The sequence below is a fragment of the Rhamphochromis sp. 'chilingali' genome (genome assembly GCF_963969265.1).
Source record: "Rhamphochromis sp. 'chilingali' genome assembly, chromosome: 17".
Classification (NCBI taxonomy): domain Eukaryota; kingdom Metazoa; phylum Chordata; class Actinopteri; order Cichliformes; family Cichlidae; genus Rhamphochromis; species Rhamphochromis sp. 'chilingali'.
In genome coordinates, this window is record NC_137944.1 from 22,042,314 (window position 1) to 22,067,137 (window position 24,824).

The window sequence follows — 24,824 nt, forward strand, 5'->3', positions numbered from 1 at the left end:
TAATGACTGGTTGCCAAATCTTATAAAACACACTCTCTCGGTTAGACAAGGTAAACCTGATTTTCTCCAGATGGAGTACATTTCCAAATTCTCTCAACCACATTTCAAAGGTAGGAGGTTTATCAGACTTCCAGCAGAGAAGTATCAGCTTTCTAGCCACAAGTGTGGTCATTGACACAACCTGTGTCTCTGTCTTGTCCCTTGCCCATCCCGGTTCAGACACCCCAAACAATGCTGCAAAGGGGGTACACGGGACCTCCCTGCCAATGGCCTTGGTCAGAAAATCAAACAAATGATTCCAAAAGAGCTGTAGTTTTTGGCATTGAAAGAAAAGGTGAGATAAAGTTCCTCGACCACTTGAACACTTAACACAGAGGGCTGAAACGTTCTTATATATTTTTTCCACTTTAGTGGGAGAAAAATGCAACCTACACACAACCTTAAATTGGATCAGACAATGTCTAGTATTTATAGAACTACAATATATATTCTTAATGCACTCTTGCCAGAGATCATCAGTAACATCCACCCCCAGTTCTTCCTGCCACTGCTCCCTAAAAGTATCAGATGAAGGACTGTATATATCTAGTAAGGCCCCGTAAAAGCGAGACACAGCACCTCTAGTATAGGGCTCAACTGACATGAAGCTGTCAAGCACTGAGTTTCGAGGAATCAAATTGTATTGTGGAATAGATGCTTTGATGAAATGTCTTAACTGTAAAAATCTGAAAAAATGTGAATTTGGAAGATTAAATTTCACCCTCAATTGCTGAAAAGATGGAAAATGTCCATCAATGTAAATATCTTTGAGAGAACAAATCCCTCTTCCCTGCCATGTCACAAACGTGATGTCCTCCAGCCCAGGCCTGAAGGCATGATTGTTACATATTGGAGCATCCAAATACATTTTAGGAGCCTTTACTGTGCCCAATAGTTGGTTCCTGACCTTAATTGAATTTTGAATCACAGGATTTCTGCCATATAGTGTATTCTTCACTTTTATCGGGCTATTAAGCAGGGCTGGAAGACAAGTTTGTCTACAAGACAGGTGTTCCATCATCAACCATGAAGGTTGTCCTTCCAAATCAGCACCTGGAGTACACCTTCGCCAAAATGAAAAAAATATTTAAGTGTGCAGCCATATAATATAATCTAAAATTTGGGAGTCCAAGGCCACCACAAGTCTTATGTTTAACAAGATGTTTTTTGGAAATTCTAGGAACCTTACCCGACCAAACAAAGGAGGATACAACAGATTCCAGCTTTTTAAAATATGACTGGGGAATGCACACTGGGATTGACTGAAAGATGTACAAAAATCTGGGCAAAACTACCATTTTGATGGCTTTAATCCGCCCCACCATGGAAATTGGCAATGTGATCCAAAACTCAATATTCTTCTCCAATTGATTAACTTTTCTATCCCAATTTTTCTTTAAAAGTTGTGACACGTTACATGTGACTGTGATACCGAGACATTCAAACTTATCTAGCGCTATTCTAAATGGAGTATTATGCAGATAAGCCATGTCCACCCCATCCGACAGAGGCATAAGTTCACTTTTCGTCCAATTTATCTTATACCCTGAGAGAGAACCAAATTCGTTAATAAGCTGCAATAGTGGACTGATCGAGGTCTTAGGTTTTGATACGAATAAGACTACGTCATCAGCATAAGCGGAGAATTTATGAGGAATACCCTGATGTATAATCGGTAGTATATCAGAACTTAGCCGTATACGAGCTGCTAAAGGTTCTAGGGCCAGGGCAAAAATAAAAGGAGAAATGGGATCTCCCTGTCGCGTGCCCCTGTGCAATCGAAAAGGGTCTGATACATCATTATTAGTCCTTACCGAGGCCATAGGTCCTTTGTACAAAATTCTAATCCAATTGATAAAAGAATCACCAAATCCAAATTTGGATAATACAGTAAACATATACGGCCACTCGACCTGATCAAAAGCTTTTTCAGCATCCAAAGCTATTACCACAGAATCATCTGAACACCTAGTAGGACTATATATGAGATTAAATAATCTACGCAAATTAAAATAAATGTAGCGGGTAGGGATAAACCCTGTTTGATCTGGATGTATAAGTTTAGCAATATGATCTTTAAGGCGGTTTGATAAAACTTTTGTTAATATCTTGGTCTCAACAGAAATGAGAGATATAGGCCGATAGGACGAGACAGACATAGGATCACGACCTTTTTTAAGAATCAATGAAATTACACCATGATATAATGAACTTGGCAAAGAGCCAGACAATTTTGAATAGTTAAACATACGCAAAATCAGAGGGGCTAGCAATGAGGAGTAAGCTTTATAAAACTCTGCTCCAAAACCATCTGGCCCAGGGGCCTTATTATTTGACATCTGTTGAATAGCTGTCTTAATCTCATCTAATGTGAAGTCCGCCTCCAAATCTGCAACTGCCACATCATCTAATTTTGGGAGATTACACTTTTCCAGAAAGTCCTCAATTAATGACTGACTCGCAGAACTCTTAGAGCTATAAAGATCACGATAAAAATCTTCAAAACACTTGTTTATTTCCTGGGGGTTTCTAGTGGTCTGCCCATGTTTGTTATTGATTGATAGTATTGTTTGTGATGCTTGTGTTTTTCTAAGTAATCTTGCAAGTAACCTATGAGGCTTATCACCCAATTCAAAAAATGTTTGCTTACACTTAGTGATTTGAAGGCAAACTTGTTTGCTGAGCAGAGAATTATACTCACACTTCAATTTAGTAATTTTGCCCAGTAATTCTATTTTGGGAGAGGACTGATAAGTTTGTTCTAGCTGTTGTATATTTGACTCAAGATCCTTCAAAGCCATTTCCTGGGATTTACGTTTAGCTGCAGAGAACGAAATAATGTGGCCTCGAATTACCGCCTTCATACTCTCCCAGAGAATTGCATCGTCAACATCACCTTTATCATTATCATTAATAAAATCCAAAATGTGCTTCTCTAATTTCTTATGAAACGTCTCATCTTTAAGCAGAGTTGGATCAAAGCGCCAGTTTATTCTCTGTAAGTTAGCTAAATCTGCAAAATCCAGATCAATGGACAAGGGCTATGGTCAGAAATTAAAATAGGATGGTAGGTAACATCCCTCATAATTGGAATAAGTTTAGAGTCCAGAAAGATATAATCAATACGGGAGTACGACCCATGAACGGAAGAGAAAAAGGAGTAAGCCCTGCCTGTGGGGTAAAGTAGTCTCCAAGTATCCACCATGTTCATGTTTTTCAACGCACTCTTCACAACATGACTGGATTTAGACTGTTGGGTATGAGCTGATGCACTTTTATCCAAACGGGTTCACCAAGATGGTTTTGATGCACTGAAGGAACAATGGGCTGGGAGGTCAGTTCCTTAATCTTAATTATGCAAATTCTCATGACCATTGATCAACAACCACTGACCAAAACCCACTGATCAAAGACCACTGATCAATGGCCATGAGTACCATTCACAGAAAGTTGGTGAATGGCTGCAATCACAGCATTGTAAGATGGCGAAAGATGTACTCTTAGGCCCCCTCCTCGATTTAGAGATGGTCTTTCCCTTTTCACGTAAATGGCCTCCTTGACTCCGCGCTCAAACCAGCATTCCCCCCTGTCCAGGATGTGTACATCCTCATCCTTGAAAGAGTGTCCACTGGCCTGTAGGTATGAACAGACTGCAGACTCTTAATTTTTCATGTTTTATTGGGGTCCAGGGTGTAATTTGCCACAGGGCAAGGGTAAAAATTCTATTGAAACTAAAATGAGAGAATAATCAGGTGTCGCAATAAGATGCCCCACAAATTATTTGTGCCAGTGTAAAAGATAGTTTTTTCCAGCCACAACACAAGACACTACAGGGATAGACCCTGCAGGCCTGACAGCTGGAGATGTATCACTCATCCTGTTTTTCACCTGGATAGAGTGTTTACACTGCAGTCTGCCTTTGGTGGCTTTTTGGCAGCTACTGTGATATTCACTAGTACCCTCACTGACACACAAAACAAAACAACGACTACACTCCACACTAACTACACTCCAAACACACTGAACGTCACAAATTCACTATTGATATCGCTCTCTCTGTGTCTTTCTCTCTCTGCCATCACTCCCAAAAACGTTCCTCTCTTCCACTTGATGCCATATAATAATTTTATTAGTAAATGTGGTACATTTCTTTCCTTTTTTGGATGCTGTCCTTAAAAAAATGCCCTTTTCTACTGTTTTTTCCACACTAAACATGATGGTAGTATTCAGGAAAGAGCATGTTAAAAAAACAACTCTGGTTTTAGTGGCCTATCAATCAAATAAAAAAACTTTGAAGTCTGAACTTTCAACACAAGGTAAAGCAGAGACTCAGCGTGGCTGCAGCTTGTATCTATGTCATCTTAAGTCAGACATGATTTGGAGGTGCGGCGACCCCAGAGGCTGAACCATTGGCACATGTCACCCCATGCCTCCCCCCCTCTGTCACCTTCATTCGGTGTTGATTCAAAATGTGCTCTGGCACAACCATAGGGTGGCGCTAGAGGTAGAGAGGTGACAGGAGATCATTTTAGGGTGGCACATGCCACCCCATGCCACCCATGATCTGAAATATGTACGTGTGACAAATATTCAAAAAACTAAGTAACTCACACACTGATGTTTCATTATATGTAGACTGGTAGGAATATAATACCGGGACTAGATACAAGATATTTTTGAACTATTTTATGTATAATATTTACCAGCGACGTATTACTATTCTAAAAATAAAATAAAGTCTTCTGAACATAAAGCTATCGTACGTCGTTTTGTGCGTCGTGACGTCAGAACCACGCTCCCTGACGCACAGTACATCTACTGAGCTCCCCCCTTCGGCCCTCCCTTTTCTGCTGTAGGAATTCAACGTGCGTGAGGTGCTCGGTTCTTCACCAGAAGCTAAGGCCCGCAATCCGGCGACTAGCACCGTCAATTTCAGGCATCTGACCCTACGAACATTAAATCTAACATCTACGATGGCCTCCGTATCCGAGCTCGCCTGCATTTACTCCGCTCTGATCCTCCACGACGATGAAGTTACCGTCACTGTAAGTGTCCTAGGTTACCCGGGATATTTCAGCCAATATGTCTGAATTGGTCGTTCTTGAACATTTTTTTCTGGGGATAAATATCCCGAAATACAAAAAATGAGACATTAAAGTTTACAGATAAACCAGTATATTAATATATCGGACAAACGCCAGTTATGTCCGCGAACTGGCTAAAATGGCGTCATGCTAGTTGCTATTCATAGGCCGCGTTTTTCTAGCTGGACAGCTCAGTCTTGTGTTCTTACTCTGAATGCTGATGTTTAACCGTCAGTTTAGCCTTAAACATCTCGGCTGACAGGTCTGGATGTGGTGTTCACTCACAGGCTGAGTGGTCAGACTCATCAAGAGTACAACATTTATTTTTATAGTGTTGGCATCACTGTTCAAAGTTGTTATTGTTAGAGCTTGTTGCATGAGCGGGTCACCTACTCCTCGGAAGGTCTGTGGTTCGATCCCAGGCTACATGCCAAATATCCTTGGGCAAGATACTAACCCCATGTGTGCCTACTGGTGGTGGTCGTCAGAGGGCCCGGTGGCAGCCTGGCTTCTGAAGGCTGTGTCTACAATGTGGCTTGCCACCACCAGTGTGTGATTTCACGCACATTACGTTTACCTGTGAAAGTGGAATGAGGACATGTTTCAGTTATGTTTTCTTAAATTATATTTGTAATCACTGAAAGTGTTAGCTTCAACACATTATAGAACACCAGTTTATATGTCATCGCTCATATTTTAGCAAAAGGGGTTCCCAAAAGTGGTTCAACATGTGAAGTAGAGTTTAATAATGATGGTTGTTATGTTATTTATTTGTCTGTCCACAGGAGGACAAGCTGAATGCCCTGATCAAGGCTGCTGGAGTCACTGTGGAGCCTTTCTGGCCAAGTCTGTTCTCCAAGGTGAGAGAACACACTTCTGAAATCATATCACTGAATAGATCTGAAGATCTGCCAGTTTTTATGTATCCCAATAACTCTTATAACCAATACAAATTTAAGTGGCTGTAAAGGAGACTTACTGATTGCATGTGCCGTAGTGAAACAGACCTGTTCATTGCTTTCTGTGTGTTTTAATGGTCTGTATTTACATTTAAATTTCTTTTTTTTTTAAAGTTATGTCAGGCTGAAAGGATTAATATTGTTCCTGTTGTTGCCAGTATGAGTAAACACATGAATATGGAATAAATGTCTTGATGCAACAGTGCTGCCACTTAAAGAAAGTTCAATGAATGAGTAGGATACAAATTATGAACATATTAAAATTTAAAAAAAAATGAAAACATACTACACTTGCTGTAAAGAGTCTTTAGGCATGGTAGGTAGGAGTTATGCTTGATGCCCTGCCTTTTAAATACACTGATCTCTATAACAAGCGCTGGACATGTGAATAAAGTGACGTAACCTGTGAATTTTCTTTGGCAGGCTCTGTCCAGCATCGACATCGGCAGTCTGATCTGCAATGTTGGAGCTGGCGGCGGAGCCCCAGCTGGAGTCGCTGCTGCTGCAGGTGGTACTGCCACTGCTGGTGACGCCCCAGGTAACTAAACAAAGCATTTCCCAGCGCTACATTTGCAGTTACATAACAATAATGTGAATGCAGTCTTGGGCTTGTACCACTTTTGAGTTTCTCCTTCAAGTTCAGATTTCATGTACCTCAGAAATCAAATTGACTTTTTTCTTTTCTTCTGAATTTAGTTTGTGTAGTCATCTTTGACTTAACTACATCTTGTTTTCCCTCTACAGCCAAGGAGGAGGAGAAGAAGGAGGAGAAGAAGGAAGAGTCCGAGGAGTCAGACGACGACATGGGCTTTGGTCTCTTTGACTAAAACAAATGTTTTTTTTATACAAAAACACAATAAAAGTATAAAAAATCACTCCTTGTCTCTTGTTTTTGTTTGTTTTTTATGTACAGAAATTCTGCACATACAATTTAAATCTGCAGCATTTGTCAATTCAGGCACTGAACCTAATGCCATGGCAAGCTGTGTGCTGATAATTCACAAAACCGCAACTACTGAACTCATGGTCAGAGTTTTGTAAAAGCTGAATACAATGATCATCCAAATTATACTCAAGATTTTACTTTTCATTCTCAGTTACTTTCAATTCTCATTAGTTTGACCAGCCAATTGATAAAATATGTTTCTGCATAGTGCAAAACTGGTAGAAGACTTCATGATCTGGAGTAAACTTTTAGGAGATCGGCAACAGCTTGTCTTGAAAATACAGTTTGATAAGTTAGGTAAATGTGGATTTATTACTAATCAATGGTCATCTTAAGTTAGACTGTGGAGATGGCTTTTAATACAATTTAGAAGATGATGTCAGTACCCTGACTAAATAATGACCTCTAAGCTTTCAGATCATTGGCTTTCAGTTCGGCATATACATTTAATTCAAAAGATTTTACTTCAAGTCAAAAGTAGTGATGGCATGAAGCCCAGTGAATGTGTCATCTCTAAATGCTAATATTTTTCGCCTTTTTGGTGGCTCCATAATCTGCTTACAATCTTGCAAGCTGGTGATACCTCAAAATCACCTCAGATCCAACGCACGCAACAAAAAAAAACATAATTTCACAGTTTTATGAACTGCTCGAGTCACATAACCAGGCAGTCCACGGCTCTGCTGGCCTGGACAAAGGCTTTATAAGCTTTACTTGACACTCGGGGTTTCAGCGTCAGACGTAACATCAGTAGTCAAAATTATTCTCTGTGCCTGTCCTGCTAACAGAGTCACACAACCGGGAGTTAACCAGGTGGTGGGGAAATCCACAAATGTATCGAACTAAACTTGTATATCGAAATAAAACATCGTATTCCTGATTGCATATATTGCAATATTTGTATACAAGGTGGCGCACGCATTACTAACAGCAGTTTCCGTAGTGTAGTGGTTATCACGTTCGCCTCACACGCGAAAGGTCCCCGGTTCGAAACCGGGCGGAAACAAGTTTTATAAATTTTTCTTTTCCACTCACAGCGACAACCAAACTAAGAACAACTGAACGTCACAAAACACAGTGACCAGATTTTTTTTAAATCATGTACTGTCTGGCAGGTTTTGCAATAAGACTTATGATCCAAGAGCACTGACAACTTTTCTAAGATCATCAAAACCATGCCATCAGCATGAACTTTAGCATTGTCTTCTAAGATCATCAAAACCATGCCATCAGCATGAACTTTAGCATTGTCTTCACATTAACTCATTTAATCCCCCAAATAACCTCATGCATTTTACTCCTTAGACTTCCCCTACACACAATATGTTTAATTTTGTCAATGTAAGGGGGTTAAAACGGAACCCATTGTTGCTGGTGGGTTAACTATTAACCTGCCAAAGGTTAAGCTCACTTACAGTTATGTTCATTTATGATCCATGCTGAGCTCATTTACTTATTTTACTTACAAAAGTCTTATTTTATTACTAAAGTAAGACTTAATAACTCAAAATTTCAAGTTATATTCTCAAATCTGAGTATGAGTTAGTAAATTGAAATTATGAGATAACTTAAAATTCAACTTTTCCTTTTTGATAAAAATAATACTTATGGTTGGATTAGGGGACCCTGAACTATACCTCAGTTATGCTGCAATACCCTTAAACAACTCAGGGTTTCCCATGATGTACTGCTGTTATGACTGAAGTGGACTGAAATTTTGCCTTATGGATGGCAAAAAAAAAAAAAAAAAAAAAAATCCTAAATAGCCTTAATTCAGGAGCTCTACTTGAATTATTGACTCTTTCGATGCTTTACAAGCCAAAAAGCCCAACATGAGTTTCCCATATAGATCTACAGTATGTAATTAAGCATGCATAAAATATGTATTGCTATCTTACAGACAGTGAAATAAATAACAGACGAAACAACAAGACAACAACCTGAATTGCTTCAATAATAACAGTGTTTTATTTGCTCGGTTTAGCAACTGTACAACTGTCTCCTTCCTGAGAATATTGCTCACCTCAGGGGAGAGGGAACAGCGAGAGGATGAGAGGGAGGAGAGAAGGAACACAAAGGTGAGGGGAAGAATAGATAGACCAGAAGTAGAGAAGGATTAAAAAGGTATAAATAACTGCAGTGGAGGGAGGTAGAAAGGTGGGGGAGGAAAACAGGATAACAATTTCATATTTTAAAATCATGACCAAACCCTTGCGAATGAGGTTGACACCCTTAATTTAAAACAACTCTTAGTGCGTTACAGATACAACTAGAGTGCAACAAAGACTGTAAATATTCTACTAATCACCTGAAAGTTTGACAAAGAGGAAACAACCCGACTGATGGCATGGTACAGAGAGCTTTAATATACAAACCAATCACAATTTTAGAGGATAAGCAGAGAAACAACAGTTAAGCTGTTGCTAAACTTGTTCTTGTATTCCACAGTTAAGCAATGTTTTGAGTGAAATGTTCATTTGGCACAGGGCAAGCAGCTGTATAGTATTATTAGCACCTCCACTGTAACTTAAAAACTACCCTCCCTCCATTTGTCCCTTCCACTCCTCCCTCCTGTTCTCCCCTCTCCAATATTTATTATTTACTAACAATTCATGCCTCAGAAATGTGTTAAAAATAGAGCTTCTTTGTATATTTACTTATGCAAGTTAACTTTAAAAGTTGCATGTAGCAGTTTTTATATTTAAAAAGACCTATAGCTGTTGCATTTTTTTAATACTCAAATGTTTATGCTGTATCTTGATGCCTGAGATAAAGAAGTCTAGAGTGGGGTGAAAAGAAGAGAAAAGAGATGAAATTATGAGCAACCGTGGTGTAAATCGATCACTTTTGTTCATACAAAGTTTAAGAAAACAGAGGCATACTGCAGGGATGAACATAGCAACAACAACCACAATAATAATAATAATATAAAAGCATGTTTAAAGAACTTTATGAAATCATCTTCATCATCCTCCTCATGCAGGCTCTTCAGTTCCAGTTGCTTCCTCCTGCGTTTGTGGAGTGTCAGTCATGTGTTCTCGTGGCAAAGATTGGTGGGTCCATTCACCAAAAATACCTGTCCAGTCCTTCAAGTGAGCTTCCCAGACATTTTATTTGAATCTTCAAAGATTTAAATGAGTAATGAGTCATTCTGGAAAAAAAGGGTTTCTTTTTGAGGATATGTGATGAGACAGAAGAGGGTTTCTCTGGATACAAAAAGGCAATAATACAACTGAAGTACAAAACAACACAACATTGGCCAAAACATGACTTTTTTCCAGAGAGAACGAGGGGGGGAGGGGCTGATTGTTTCAGTTTGTCGTGTCTGCTGTTCATCGGTTTTCCACGTCAGACCTTCATCACTCTGTCCACCTGCCAATCCTTCTCAGTCTCTTATTAAATTCCCGAGAACTACCAAACTCCCGGGCCCTCTTTTCCTGTCCTGCATTTGGATTCACTTCATCAAAAACCGCCAAGTTGGTTAGATCCCGGGCTAATGTGGGCGGGTCTGGTTGATCATCTTGAGCCGTGATTGGTCGATGACGTCCAGCAGGTTCTTGGCGTCAACTGCGAGGGCGTGAGCTGCCATTAGCATCTGTTTCTTGTAGTCCTTTTGTAAACTGTCGAAACAGACACAGCTTTTACTACATGAGCCCCGACGTAAAAATAAATCAAGAAAACGCGCCATTAACGTGTTAATCCTCACCTTGTCATGACATACTGCTGCGCCAGCTTCATCTTCGCTATCAACTCGGCCAGATCTGAATTCAGCAGCTTCTGGGCCATTTCAATCTATGAAAAGACAAAGAAAATATCAGGATCAGATGATAAATGATAACTTCCAAAGGAAGAAGATCAAAGAAATGTATTTACTTCAATACCAAAAGTGGCTTTAAAATGACAACACAGGTGCCTGTTAGGGTACATTTCTCACATCTATGTGGACCTCAGTTGCATCGGCTTCAGCGGGACAGGAGACACATTTTTACGGGTTATTTTTTAAGCACTCTGTCTCTATGGACACCTTAGCGACAACGTTACCTTTTACACTACGGTGTCGTTAGCAAATATGCCTTGTAGTAGTACTACATAAGGAAACCCTTACTCAAGCTGTCGTAGCAGACAAAGAACAGACATTCCTTTTGTTGGTTTTTTAAGAAGGAAGATTCAGTGTACAAGACTGGATAAGCAATGTTTCGCCAATGAGTAGTTGCTGTGACAAGAAATTAAGAAACTCTCATGAAAAAGATCAAAAATAACTCCAAAAACAAACGAAAGACAGTTTATCTAGTTTTCAACCTATCACTGAACCCTTTTAGTGGTTTTCTCTTATGACAGGAGTTTCTTTGTACCTCTCTGTGTGTGCTGGCTGGCAGCACAGGAATCGTCTCATCCACTGTGGCCAGCAGAGTCCTCAGAGCCAAACCCACTTCCTATGACAATAAACACATACAATCATAAGTTTGTAGTATTAAACTGGCTCTTCCACACCCTAATATTTTCTCAATTTTCACACTCTGCCAGTGTAACACAAAGTGTAAATAACAGTGAAGGTTGTCTGAAGATCTTAACCGTGACGTTCACCCTACCTTGACCATGGGGACGTACTCCTCCGGGGCAGCGGGCTGGATCCTGTTCGACATCTCGATCACAGCTTTAACCAGTCCCGTCACATTCTCATACACTTTGTCGTTGGAACGATCCAAGTTGGCGGTGGGAGGTGGGCTGATCTCTTGAGGCTGCAACTGTACCAGCAGACCGGAGACTTACTTATAAAGATTTAAGTTTCCAATTCATTGCTATTTTTTCTTAGTTTATTTCTTTTAAATATACATATTTAAACAACGACTAACATCACTCAAACTGCCCACAGCTCTTTCTTCTGCCATGGTCAGGCAAGTGATGGTAGTTTCACACATTTAGCTGTAGGTGGCAGTATATGCAAAGATAAACTGGAGACAATCTATTTCTAGCCACAAGCATTTCTAGCTAATGATGAGAAACTGACTTTTCTACAGTGAGCAGCAGGCATGTTAGTACAGAATGGTTGTTAAGTGACAAACTCAAAGCTCAACTCTTTGTTAAGTGACTTTAATACAGATGTTAACACTAAGCAGACACTGCACATCTGCTGCGTGTAAGGCGGGCATTTATACAAAAAAGCCCTTTTAATTCGAACCATTTGAAAACATTTTATGGTGTTTTCCAATTAAAACTCTGTACCTTGTTTTACAGATTTAAGGTACCAACGTAACTGTGTTTAAGCTACGAGACATTTTTAAATGTCGTGGTGAAGAAGCAATTACTATGGAGACGTTAAAGCAAGGCTTAAGCAATTTGATAGCCACAGTTTTCATTAATAAAATAAGGCAAAACCAAAACAATAAAAATAATAAAAGTTTTTCCAAATGATGGTGGACAATAACTCAGATTTGGAGGTAGATGTTTTTGATGCATCAAACCTTTGAGAAGTTCATCATTTTAACTTCGATCATTAGACACAGTGTTAGACTTTTGCTACAAATCTACTGACATGTGCTATAATATCTACATCAATTTTTTCTTCACCAGAAGTATTGCTTGCACATTTTTAAAAAAAGGTTTTATATATGCAATCTATCTCTAACCAGCAGTTCATAACCACGGTTCCATTAATAACAACTGTTTTCTATTTTTTCCCCGTTTTTTTCTCTGGTGAAGAAAATGACTGAATGATTCTGAGAACATGAAAGTTACTGTAACTAGCAGCTGGCTAACTCTATAATGAGGACAGACACACAAAGATTAGCTTACCCTCCACGGCTTGGGGGAGGAAGAGGGCAGGGGAAGGAGTGGTGGTGGTCGGGTGGATGCGGTTTGAAAGGGGAGTGGTTGAAGGGGAACGGAGTACGCAGGTTGTGAAAACAAGGGAATGTGTCGGAGAGATGGATTGGTGGGTGTGTGGATGCGGTGCCGCGGGTCAGAAAATAAGGAATAAGAACAGAATGGAAGCAGGTTAAAGGAGTAGTGGATGGAAGTTAGTAACAGGGGGGAGAGAAGGAGTAAAAAGGGGGGGAGAGAAGAGGGACAGCACATTAGGCCAAAGCCAACCACAGGCAAGGCATGACATGGACCGGCATGCAACCCATCAGCACAACACCAAAGAACCAAATCAAAAGCTATGTGTAGGCAAGAGCGTGCAAATTACCACAGTAAAACACAGACTTCTATGAAACAGAGAAATGAAAGCCCGTTCCTAATCTTAATCATCTTTAAACCTCACGTTCTTGCTGGAATTTGTGTGTTCATATGCACCTTGACCCCGTCATTGTAGCTTTCTACGGGGCAGAGACTGGGCAGGTTGGTTAAGTTAGCTGGAGCTCCTGGGCGGGGTGGCTTTTTGGGAGGTGCCACAGGTTCTGGGGGAAAAAACAAAATTGTGGGTTAGCATCTTTGCCATGAAGCAACATAGCATGTACATTTTTATACAGATAACTAGACTATAATATGAGTTACATTTAAGAAACAGAATACAAAGTAGTTTAAAGTAGTTTACCACTGATATGCTATAGCGACCGACATGTTCATGCGTCAACAATGCCAACTAATAATGTACCAGTTCTAATATTTTTCTTCCACCACAAATGTTGGGATGAAAATACTTATTATTTTCAATACTTGTCACCGTCTGTTTCTACTAAACATGTCAGTGTGTTTGCTCTCTCACCTGGTTTCCCAACAGGCTGGTAGATATGTTGACTTCCACCCTGTGCAGACAGACAGACACACTTAAATTTGTCCAGTAATCTCAGACTTTTATAAGTCTAGTATCAATAAATTCTCATCCACATTGACCAACCTTTTATTTAGGGGAATAAATCTCACAGAAACAATAAATGTAACATTCACAAACATAAACAAGCTAAATATAAGACAGAAAGTTGGAAGCTGCCATCGCATACCGAGAAGAATCACCAGCAATGTCCTCATTTTTGCCTAAGCTACAGGCCATTATAACCCTTGTGTACAGTTAACGTCCAGTTCTTCTGCCTTTAAAGTTCCCATGTGTCCTCTGTGGTCAAGTGGTCGGTATGTAGGCAGTGCCCTTCATGGCTTACAGACTGAAATACTTTCTCTTCTCCCGCCGTCTGCATTTCCTCTCCGTTTGTCTGAACGCGTTCCCCTCTGCCTCACTCTGGTTCTCTTTCTTTGAGCTTTTCTCTGCTTTTCCCCCTTTTTTTATAATCATCTCTCTGCTACCTCTCTATTACGTTTTTCTTAGCACCACAAGCATTTGTCCAACCATGCTCCACAGCTCAACGAAACCACAAGTGAATCCAATTTTAAAATGTCAAAGCACACACACACACACATACACACACACACATAGACTGACCGGTGCTTGTAGTGTGCCGTCCTCCCTGTCGACGCTCCCTCTGCTGTTTCTGGACTCCGCCTTCTGCAGGGAGACACAGACATACAATGGATTAGAAAGGATTAAATATAAAAGCCATAAATATATATATTTTATACAGAAATATATGCACATTGTACCAGGCATTGCAGCAAAAGAATAAAATATGTAACATTTTATTTGTAATTCATAAAAACTGCTGCAAAATCATTTCATTTCCTAACCAAGCATCACAATTTAAAAGCAAAACTGATTTTGCAAAATTAAAATATTAGCAGCGACAATCAAAAAAAACCAGCCCTGCTCACAAAGAGATCACTACACGACTGAATAGTTCCAGCATCCCCTCGCTTTCTGTTCCAGTACCGTTTTGGTGAAGCACGCCTTGAAGAGATGCATCCTGGGAGAATATAGGTTGATGAAGTCAGGCGGAGGAATGCAGAGAGTGGAGGCCATCGAAAGAAGGGCGGGTGTAAGGATCGAAAGTTTAATAGAAGGGGCGATAAAAGATGGAGCAGCTCAAGTCATAGAGAAACTGACGGTAGACAGCACAAAGAAATGCAGAAGTTTGCAAAAGACAGAGAGAAAACCTGAGTCAGAGGCGACTGGATGAGAAGGAAAAGGCAGGAGAAAAAGTTTTTCCAGAGGAAGAAAAGCTCCGCTGGGCACAGAGACTAAATCCTAAAGAGAAAAAGATCCAACTGCCTCACTGTCCTCTCTTTTTCTCCCTCCCACTCTTTCCATCTCTCTGGATCTCCTCCTGTTTCTCTCGCTCCTTCTTTCTGACGGGCGACTCCTCGTTCATTCCTCCCTCTCCCTCGCTCTTGCCAATCCCACTTCCTTTCTCCCTCCCTCTGTCCTCCTCTCTTTGCTTTTCTCTTTCCCTTCTTCCACTCTCCTGATGAGCCTGAACTCACACATCAAATTTACTTGCCTGTTTTGCCTTAAGCTCTTTTATTACTTCTGTAATTTTCCAGCACATATTCTACATTAAGTTAGCCTGCATATCCCGAATCCAGCGCTCGTTTCCCCTCACAGCAAAAATTCCACTTGCTTCTTTCAAACGTACGACAGCAGCTTTCACTTGACTTCTCCAGCTGAACATGGTTCAAGAATGAGTTTAGGCAGGAGTAACGGCCACAACAGCTGCCACTGGAGATTAAGGTTCACTCAGACTTTAGACCAGAAGTCAACACATCACTGATCACATGCACTCTGTGCAGGAATGTGTTGCTAATTAGAGGCAAGCATTTAAACTACACCTGCAAAAGACTAGGTTTAAAAATGGATTTCAATCTGCACCAGCAAATATTATGAAGGTCAGCTCCCAAGAAAGAAAAACAGATAGCACGAGGCACTTCTAAAGAGCTCAAACACACATTTGGTTTTAATGTGAAATTTATAACAGTTTCACTACTATTAATCTGCTGAGAATATCATGTGAACGTTTTTTATCGCATTCCTGGCAGGGTCACAGCGGCATACACGTCAGAATATTAATTTAACTAGACTTCAAACAGGCTTTGTAATACTACCTGCTCACTGACTGACCCTGCAGCTGACACAAATCCTGTGGACAGTGGGTTTTAATCTACAGCACTATTGATTTTAAAGCACACTACCTTGCGATTAAATCTATGTCTATTGTTACATTTTCAGCTGCTGGAACCAAGATACTATCAGATTAGCTTCAGCTCAGCAGAGAATCTGTAGGGAGCAATTTTGGTTTTTACATCCATGCTCTGGGTAGTGAGTGCCAGTCAGTCCCTCTTTATGAGATTTCGAAAACGTGGCTGTTAAAGCTTTTATTGAAAAAATGTTTGAGGTGGCTGTGATTCAGGTGGTACATCCAAACCTGTCCACTAATTACATGAGTGAGAAACAAGTCATAAAATGAAAGGTTAAAAGGTGCCCCTCAGGTCCGCCCCCTTTGCCATTAATCTGGGTGTTAATTTCCCCAGGGGTCCAAGGTCCTCAAGGTTTGTGCAGCGAGGTATATAAAGTATCCAGAAAAAAAACAAAAAACAAAACAAAAAAAACCCACCCCTGGTGTCAGCTAACAAACAAGATATCAGTCATTCAGCCCGTCATATCTGCCCTGACAGATTTCCTGGTCTATGAAGCAGTAGAACAGGAAATCATGTTAAACATGACAGGCCGACCCAGCAACTCCCCAGCGCTCATTACTCATGCTTGATTTTTTTCACTGCCTTTCAGCTCTCCAACATTTGTCTTAAAATTGAAAAACAGGCCATCGAGACAAGCAGAGAAACAATCTGACCTGAGCAGAGGAGAAAAACAGACTTGTTTTGCAAAAGCAGTATTTTGGCTCCTTTTTGGGGATTTCTCAGTGTCTGATGAGATAAATCAAGCATGCACAACTGAGCCAGTTCAAAGATCTGAAAAAGACATTCTGCAGCTCGTCTGGCAACAACAGTGGACACGAAGAGGGTTTACCAAGTGGGAAAAAATCTCTCACTAATTTTATATTTACATCTTCATAAAGTATTTATTTGGATTTTTGTTCCATTTCGCAATCAAAATGATTTGCTGTTGTAAAATATGCCTTTATTTTATCTGCAGCAAGAGTACTGACAGTGACAAGGAAGAGAGCAGATATCTCCTATGCTGGCATCTCTTCATTGGCTCCCTGTTAAATCAGAATTAAATTTAAAATCCTGCTCCTCACATGCTCTTCACAAGGTCTTGAATAATCAGGTGAATACTCAGGTCCCATCTTATCTTAATGACCTTATAGTACCGTATCAGCCCATTAGAGCTCTCCACTCTCTGACTGCAGGCTTACTTGTGATTCCTAGAGGATTTAAAAGTAGAATGGGAGGCAGAGTCTTCAGCTGTCAGGCCCCTCTTCTGTGGAACCAGCTTCCAGTTTGGATTCGGGAGACAGATACTGTTGCTACTTTTAAGATAAGGCTTAAAACTTTCCTTTTTGATAAACCATATAGTCAGGGTTGAATCAGGTGACCTTGATTTCTTCCTTAGTTTAGAGATTCCCATGATGCATTGAGTGTTTCTTCTTCAGTTACCTTTTTCACTCTGTGTTTATACACCGCTCTGCATTTAATTATTAGTTATTATTCATCTCTGGCTCTATTCCACAGCATGTTTTTGTCCTCTCTTCAGTCGCTCACCCCCAACTGGTCATGGGAGCTGGCCGCCCCTCCTTGTCCCTGATGCTGCTGCAGGTTTTTCCTTCCCACTGTCACCAAAGCACTTGCTAATAGCGGCTTGTTGGGGATTTCTCTGTTTTCTTTGTATTATTGTAGTCTTACCTTACAATATAAAGTGCCCTGAGGCAACTCTTGTTGTGATTAGGTGCTATATAAATAAAATGGAATTGAATTTATTTGTGTCTTTTGTTTGCTTTTTAAAGTATAAATAAGCCACATATGTTAATACTGAAAAGAGACAAATAATGCTGGTTTGGTTAGCTGACTTAAGGGGCAACTGAAGCCCTGCTTACGCCAGTTTATTTTGCTTTGGATTCATAATCTTCACTATGGATGTGACAAAGAAAAAAAAAAACACTAGTGGCAATGTAGAAAGCTAAAATAGGAGGGAATATTTAAATGCAGCCACTATGAGTCTGTATAATTTAATTACCATGAAGCTCTCCTCCTGCTCCAACCACCGCTGGTCATCCTCCATCTGTTGCTGCTGCATCATCAGCCTTTCCTCCATCAGAGCCTGACCTACACACCCAATGTCCTGTAGAAAGAGAGAGAGAGAGGAAAAAAAGGTCCTTAGGTGCGCCTTGTTATCAAGACGTAGCAGTGAAGGAATAAATCTTGCTTATCGTGATTTAACCCTTGTGTGGTGTTCGTATTTTTGTTACTCAGCCAGTGTTCATGGGTCTGGTGGACCCGCTAGAGTTTTGGCTTTCCAAATTAACACTATCAAACAATTTTATGTTAAATTACTCAACAGATGTTTACTTCATCCCAATTACAAGACATATGAACAGCAAACATGGTTAATTTTTTCCCTTTACCTTTGTTAGATCACATTTATGAATTAATGTGCTTCTCGTTTTTCTTTTATATAAAATGTTATAAATAAATCAGTTATAATCAAGTGGAGTGAGTGGAAAGACACAACACATTTACACGTGAAAAAATAATTACTTGTTTAATTTTTCTTTTGAAAAAAACTGAACACGGGTCTCACAGACCCGAACACCATACAAGGGTTAATGATTATAATTAGTCAGTCCTGTGGAAAAACTAAGCACACCCCATTATTCAGTAGCTTGTAGAACCTGCTTTAGCTGCAATAACTTTTAATAAGCATTTTCTGTACGACTTTCCTCAGTTCATTGGGCTTTACGGGAATTTGTTTATTCACAGCTCTCTTAAGGTCCCACCACATCATTTCAAATTTCAAAGTCTGGACATTGACTTGGGCATTGGAACTTTTGTTTTTCGTCCTTTCTTACAAAGATTTGCTGTTGTGCTTGGGATTATTGTCCGGTTTAATGATGGACAGGTAGCCTCACAGAATACTTTGTTTTACAGAGGAGTTCGGCAAGTTGCCCAGATCCTGTAACTGCTAAAAAAAAAAAAAAAAAAAAGAAAAAGAAAAAAAAAAAAGAAATGTTCGATGAATTATGGCCCAAACATAACTTTGAAACATAACATCCACTTTAGGCTGTCTAAAGGACATTGTTCCATAAGTATGGACTGTTCAGATGCAAGTCATACTGCTATCTTCTTTTTAAAGAGAATAGGCTTTTTCCTGGAAATCCTTCCAAATAATCCTTTTTTTCTAATTGTACTGTCATGAACTTTAACATTTTACATCAAGAGTCCTGTCAAAACCTCTTATTTCCCCCATACATGACTGTTCATAGTTTGATAAAAATGCTTGAAAGACAGTAGTTCAACATTTCTTAAATGCCGTTACACGATTCCTTAGCACGAAGCACTTTGTTTGGTCTGCTTGGAAAAGAAACTGCAGAAAAATTCAAGTGCATGTCCCGCACTACTGTGCTGTAACCAGCTCAGGTTGCCTAAAACGAAAAGTAAATTACACACACACAAACACACAGATACAAATCTTGAGATTTAATTTTAGCTTCGCCTGGCAACCAAACAGAACACATATGCAGGTCATAACTGCTTTAACCACTATGTGTTTTCTGTGTTTGATATGAGGCAAAAATTCAACAAACAGTTACGACAGTGGGTTCAGTGAGTGGCTGAGATGTTACACAAATTCATGTTTGACTGGTGAAAGTTCTGTGTCAAATGCATTTGTGGGTGCACACCTCCATATTCGGGCTCCATGGTGCAGTATGTTCAGGTCTGTGCGGATTCCAGGAATCAGTAGGAGGATAGCTGCCTCCAACTCCTCCACCTACACCACCATGGGCTGATTGCTGGAGGAGGACAGATTGAAAGTGGAAAAGAAAATCAGACAAAGAAAACAATCAAAAATATTTATGAACAAACAAGCAGTGTAAAGTTCTTCCTCTTTTGCAACATCTGGCTCTATGTTACTAGAAGATTTAAGAGTTTTATCTCTAAAACAGTGTTGGTAGGAAAGAGAATGACGTCAATAGAAAGAAATAATGAGAAAATGGGGACTCAAAGACATAAAAGACGAAGGATTCACAGATAATAAAATAGCAGAAGAGAAAACTTTGATTATCATTCAACTTTCCACGTCTACGTTTTCACAAAAAGTCTGCTTTTAAAGACGCTCTAAACCAGTCAGATGATGGCAAAACAATCAGAAATCTACCGACATAAGAATAACACTAGGAAATCAATGAATACTTATGAAAAACCACTACCAAAGCCAGTAACTATTTCACTGACGGGCATGCAAATGGATTCAGAAAGTGTTAAAATCTCTTCAAATGCACTTTAAACCTCAGTCTAGTGTGCAATGCATGCAGAAATATACAGATGCTAATCTAAAGTCCGATGTTATCAAGTTAGGCTTAAATGGCAGTTTGAATTACGCACTCCTTATAAGGACCAAAGAAAAGCTTGCTGCCAGGAGCTGAAGAGTGGCTTTGATTTGTTAGTGTGTGTTTGTGTGCGCGCGCCCGTGTGTGTTTGTCCACGAGTAAGCGGCTTTTAGCACTACAGGAAATGCCTGCTGTCTGCCTGGTTTATGAGGAGAAGAATAACTGCACTCAAACTCTTTCTGTCCTTGCATGTCTCTCTTTGACTCAGACACATGCAGCAGTGTGTGCCTGACAGTCAGAGCTACTCCAGACTTAACACAGACTTTATTGGGTTGGCCTTATTGTGATGACAGCATTCACGCTTAGAGCTGATTTGTACAACCTTACAGATTTTTTTGTTTTGTTTTAGTGTTACAGAATATCATTTACAGGTTTGTTTTTGAAACTGGTGACTGAATTGTTTTCCTTTTGCATTTTTTGCTCAGTCGTGACCAAAGATTTGTCTTGGCAGCAACTTTCATTTTTGTTTAGCTTTTTGTAAATATTTAACACAAATTGGGGGGGACAGTTTTGAAACAACAGAATTGTGTAACTGCTTACGGCATGTACAGCTGTGTGCAGATGCTTGGAAAAAGCCATTTTTTCAACCATCTTTTCACAGATGATGTAAAATGTCATGTGGGTCAAAGTGACCTTCGTCAGGTGCAATGAAACTATGCTCACCACAGTTTAAGATAATGGCAGAGTATATCAGACTGCATAGATGTCAGTCATTAACAAGGAGTGGTTTATATATTAATGGACTGTCATTGTCCACATTAGGTCTTACAGCATCTAGCTCACTATCTATCTCTGTAGTGCTTCCCAGGACAGCTGAATCTGAATAAGGCAGAACAGGAACGCACAGGTTCCTCACTGATGAAGATCTGTGTGCTTCTGTGTGCTGTTTACCGGGAAGTGGTTGTGCGGGGAGTTGCTGACGAAGCCTTCACTGGGGTAACCTGGTCTGCTAGGCTACAAACACGGAGAAAACCATTTGTGTTAATCAGCCACAACAAAGACTCGCACAGACATACAAGAAATAACAAGGGTATGGGAGGATGGGAAACAAATGATTTCAAAAAGGCAGATCGAGCACAAACAGTCATTGATTCTTACTTTAGGTGGTGCTTCATCTGGGTCCCATGAAACGGTGACTTGTCTCCTCATTTCCATTCGGAGTCTCTCTTCTTGCTGGAGCTTCTCTTCCTCCAGTATCGTGCTTCAGAAATTAAAACATTGGCAGAGAGAAAATTGAATTGAGCGGTCATGCACTCTTTTGGTTTAGTGCACTATTTCATCTTGACCAATGTACTGAAAGTCAAAGATTTTTAGAGAAATTAAAACAAACAATGTCATGTTTTTAGTACTAATTAAACTTAATGAAAAGGAAGAAGAAGAAAAACTCAAGGCAAAATTATTCCATGGGGTCAGATTGAGACAGAGGCCATCTCTATTATGGCAACAACATCAAAGTTTTACACCTAAAGCAAATTATTAAAAACTACCTTTAAACTACCTCATTAATTAAATAAGCATGTAAACATTTTTTAAATTATTAATAGTTTTAATACTTTTTTTATGTTTATTTTTTACCTGAGTTGTGTTTTGAGTTCAGTGAATCGCGGACGCTTGCTGGGGTCATATGACCAACATTTGGTCATCAAACTGTAGAGGGTGGGCGGACACTGAGGAGGCATCGCCAGGCGCTCCCCGTTTTCTATCCTGCCAATCACGTCATTGTTTTTCACCCCCTGGAAGGGCTTGATGCCGTACATCAAGATCTCCCACATGCATACGCCTATGGGGGAGACGCAGACACGCAAAAGTCACCTACAGTGATGAATCACATCATCACACAGTGGCGCTGGATTAGAAAAAAAAAACAACTCACCGAACATCCAGACGTCACTTGCAGACGTGAATCTCCTAAAATTGATAGATTCAGGAGCCATCCACTTAATGGGAAGTTTACCTTTAGAAGCTGAGACACAAACACAGACACAGAGATAAGCACTAAGGTAGAGAATAGAAAAATTTATCACCAGTTAGTGTTTCAACAAAAAGGCTGCAATGAGTTGGTAACGCAGAGAACAGCTGATATAACGTGATGTCACCAGTAGATGGTGGTAACGCACTGGCAGCTAAATGTTATTTAAACTAAGACTACTGGCTGGTTTCAGGTCAGCATTGCACTTTCTTTGTTTCCCCATTTTATAGAATTCACAGGAGCCTTTTTACACACCTGTTAATGTGGAAATTACACAGAAACTCTAAGGATACTTAAAATCCGACTGAACGTTTTATTGTTTCATTACCTTTGTAGTAAGAGCTGTCCTCCATGTATCGTGATAGACCAAAGTCTCCAAGCATCACACAGTCCACCGCAGAGACCAACACGTTGCGAGCTGCTATATCCCTATTTTTTTTTTTTTTTTTTAAAAAAGCAGGAAAAAAGAAAACCTAAAACCTACTGCTGTGATCCGTGTGTAGTCTCAACTGTAACATTATATTTATGAAACATAATATATTATCCTTACACACGCACACTCACAGACTCACAATGCAATGCTTCATTTGTGACATATGTGCATCCGATTGTGTAACACCCCAACTGTCATTTGTGATGCAAAATGATGATTCATGAGTCGGAAATCTCACTGTTGAGTAAACTGGTAAAATTGTAACAAGGCAGGGTGAATGTGGGAAGATCTTCAGAGAATGTTGTCATTAAAGGAAATATAATTTTGCACTTTTATATGTTTTGAGATTATATAAGAAACTGAAAGTCCTGCAGGTGTTCGTGTAGTTGAAAATGCCTTTTTAATTCAATTTCAGTATAATCTGTGGTGTTGGCACTAATAGTCTGAGCCCTCCACTCCCCCCCACCTCAATCAGGCTACAGAAGCATATGTGTGTGTGTTTACCTGTGTACAAAGCGTTTGCTCTCCAGGTAGGCCAGAGCTGTGCTGAGCTGGTAGGCATACAGGATGAGCGTGGCCAGGTCAAGACTGTACTTCCTCACCTGAAGGAACGAGCGCAACTGTTGACAGAGAGAGAAAACAAAGGGAGGAAATGACAGAGGCACTGTTAAAAGATGAACCACGCTGACATACCAAGACTGAGCTTTTTATGGCTCTTGCCATCTCAAGAGAACTCGAATACCAAGATTATCCCACACACACAGTATGAGGGTTACCTCTCCAAGAGTACAGAGCTCCATGATGATCCACACCGGGTTCTCTGTGATCACGCCGATCAGCTTAACAATGTGAGGATGGTCAAACTGACGCATTGTCACTGCAAGGAAAAAAGACAGTAATAGCATCATCATGCATTTAATGCTAATGTGATGTGAGACACACTGACAAACACACAAAATTGCATCTTACGTGCTTCTTGCAGGAACTTTTCTCTGACGCTGTCAGAGGTACAGTTCTTACAGGTCTTAATGGCGACAGCTAGAGATGCTTTGTCCTGCAAACAAACAGCACACGAGACAGGAGTTAACAGATGATACACTGTAAAGCTCGCCGAAATAACACAGCAAGACTGTACAAGCCTTTTGGCCCACACGCATTAACAGAGAGGTGCGCATGTTGGTGTGTTTTCACATACTGGACAGTTGTAGACTCCTTGGTGTACATCTCCAAACTGACCCTCTCCAATGCAGCGGCCCAACTCTATCCTGTCCCTCTGGATCTCATAGTCCCGCGCTGAGAGGCAGAGTAAGAAGAGGAAAGGAAAAAGAATAGGGAAGGAAGTAAGGGCATTTTCAGTGGATGAAAAAAAGCAAGAACCTGTCACATTTGGCATTTATTTCAACACCATGGATGAGGTTTAAGCAAGAAAAATATATATATTTAGATAGTTTATTGTGGAAAAGTTTCCACAATATGCTTCTAAGTTAGCTTTAAATTATTTCTATCATTCTGGCAGTCTTACGCTGCCCTTTTAGGCAAACCCCATCCATTGGCACTAGTTTCACTTTACAACAAGCCTAAAACAGTAGGACCTGGATCAAGCCTCTTCCTCTCTAACTAGATCAATGGTAAAACATGCACGCTGCAACACAGATCTGCAAACACACCAACAACATACAACATGAACATGCACACGAGTGTCCCAGTATAATGCACTTGTTCCTCTAATGACGTCTGTAGTGATGTTGCAGAGAAACTGCGGGGAAAAATACAATCAAGTAGTTGTGAAAAAGAATTTCAATTTGGGAAAAAGTCTGGAGATCTCTGAGCACCTCTCATACGGACTGAAACTAAACACTGCTTGATGAAGTCAGTGCCTGCATCTAACCCTAACTTTCACAGAGTGTATCCAGAAGGATTGGAGAGAAACTGCTTGTTTTTTTAACATTAAAGCGTTATTAATATTTCCGCCTTGCTGAAAAAGCCCGGAAGCATTTCTGCGGCAG

The 24,824-nt window shown here is 40.1% G+C and overlaps 2 protein-coding genes across 17 annotated transcripts in view; one reads left to right on the top strand and one right to left on the bottom strand.

The window, feature by feature from the left end:
• The first annotated feature begins 4,873 nt into the window (after positions 1-4,873).
• On the top strand, positions 4,874-6,957 carry rplp1 (ribosomal protein lateral stalk subunit P1). The gene is made up of 4 exons (XM_080863829.1): positions 4,874-5,084; positions 5,909-5,983; positions 6,506-6,620; positions 6,827-6,957. Exons 1-4 carry the CDS (start codon positions 5,013-5,015, stop codon positions 6,907-6,909), a joined length of 345 nt encoding a protein of 114 aa, XP_080719955.1. The 5' UTR covers positions 4,874-5,012; the 3' UTR covers positions 6,910-6,957.
• A 2,016-nt stretch (positions 6,958-8,973) lies between these two features.
• The window catches only part of ptk2aa (protein tyrosine kinase 2aa), a 64,617-nt gene continuing 48,766 nt past the window's right edge, over positions 8,974-24,824 (bottom strand). For all 16 annotated transcript variants that reach the window (XM_080862647.1, XM_080862650.1, XM_080862648.1 and 13 more), the window contains 18 exons: positions 24,014-24,111; positions 23,788-23,872; positions 23,595-23,695; positions 23,323-23,438; positions 22,714-22,814; positions 22,290-22,379; positions 21,992-22,196; positions 21,515-21,617; positions 21,308-21,370; positions 19,709-19,819; positions 18,046-18,150; positions 14,404-14,466; positions 13,735-13,774; positions 13,323-13,426; positions 11,618-11,773; positions 11,381-11,461; positions 10,735-10,820; positions 8,974-10,648 (listed from right to left, as the gene is read on the bottom strand). In XM_080862647.1, coding sequence (XP_080718773.1) covers positions 10,522-10,648; positions 10,735-10,820; positions 11,381-11,461; positions 11,618-11,773; positions 13,323-13,426; positions 13,735-13,774; positions 14,404-14,466; positions 18,046-18,150; positions 19,709-19,819; positions 21,308-21,370; positions 21,515-21,617; positions 21,992-22,196; positions 22,290-22,379; positions 22,714-22,814; positions 23,323-23,438; positions 23,595-23,695; positions 23,788-23,872; positions 24,014-24,111 — 1,835 coding nt within the window. In that variant the 3' untranslated portion in view covers positions 8,974-10,521. The remainder of the gene's footprint in view (positions 10,649-10,734; positions 10,821-11,380; positions 11,462-11,617; positions 11,774-13,322; positions 13,427-13,734; positions 13,775-14,403; positions 14,467-18,045; positions 18,151-19,708; positions 19,820-21,307; positions 21,371-21,514; positions 21,618-21,991; positions 22,197-22,289; positions 22,380-22,713; positions 22,815-23,322; positions 23,439-23,594; positions 23,696-23,787; positions 23,873-24,013; positions 24,112-24,824) is intronic.

What these genes read in the sequence shown, in the direction of transcription:
- rplp1 (XM_080863829.1), top strand. Translation starts at nt 5,013, where the DNA reads ATGGCCTCCGTATCCGAGCTCGCCTGCATTTACTCCGCTCTGATCCTC. An exon ending in ACGATGAAGTTACCGTCACT is followed by an intron (nt 5,085 to 5,908) that starts GTAAGTGTCCTA and finishes GTCTGTCCACAG; the next exon opens with GAGGACAAGCTGAATGCCCT. An exon ending in CACTGCTGGTGACGCCCCAG is followed by an intron (nt 6,621 to 6,826) that starts GTAACTAAACAA and finishes TTCCCTCTACAG; the next exon opens with CCAAGGAGGAGGAGAAGAAG.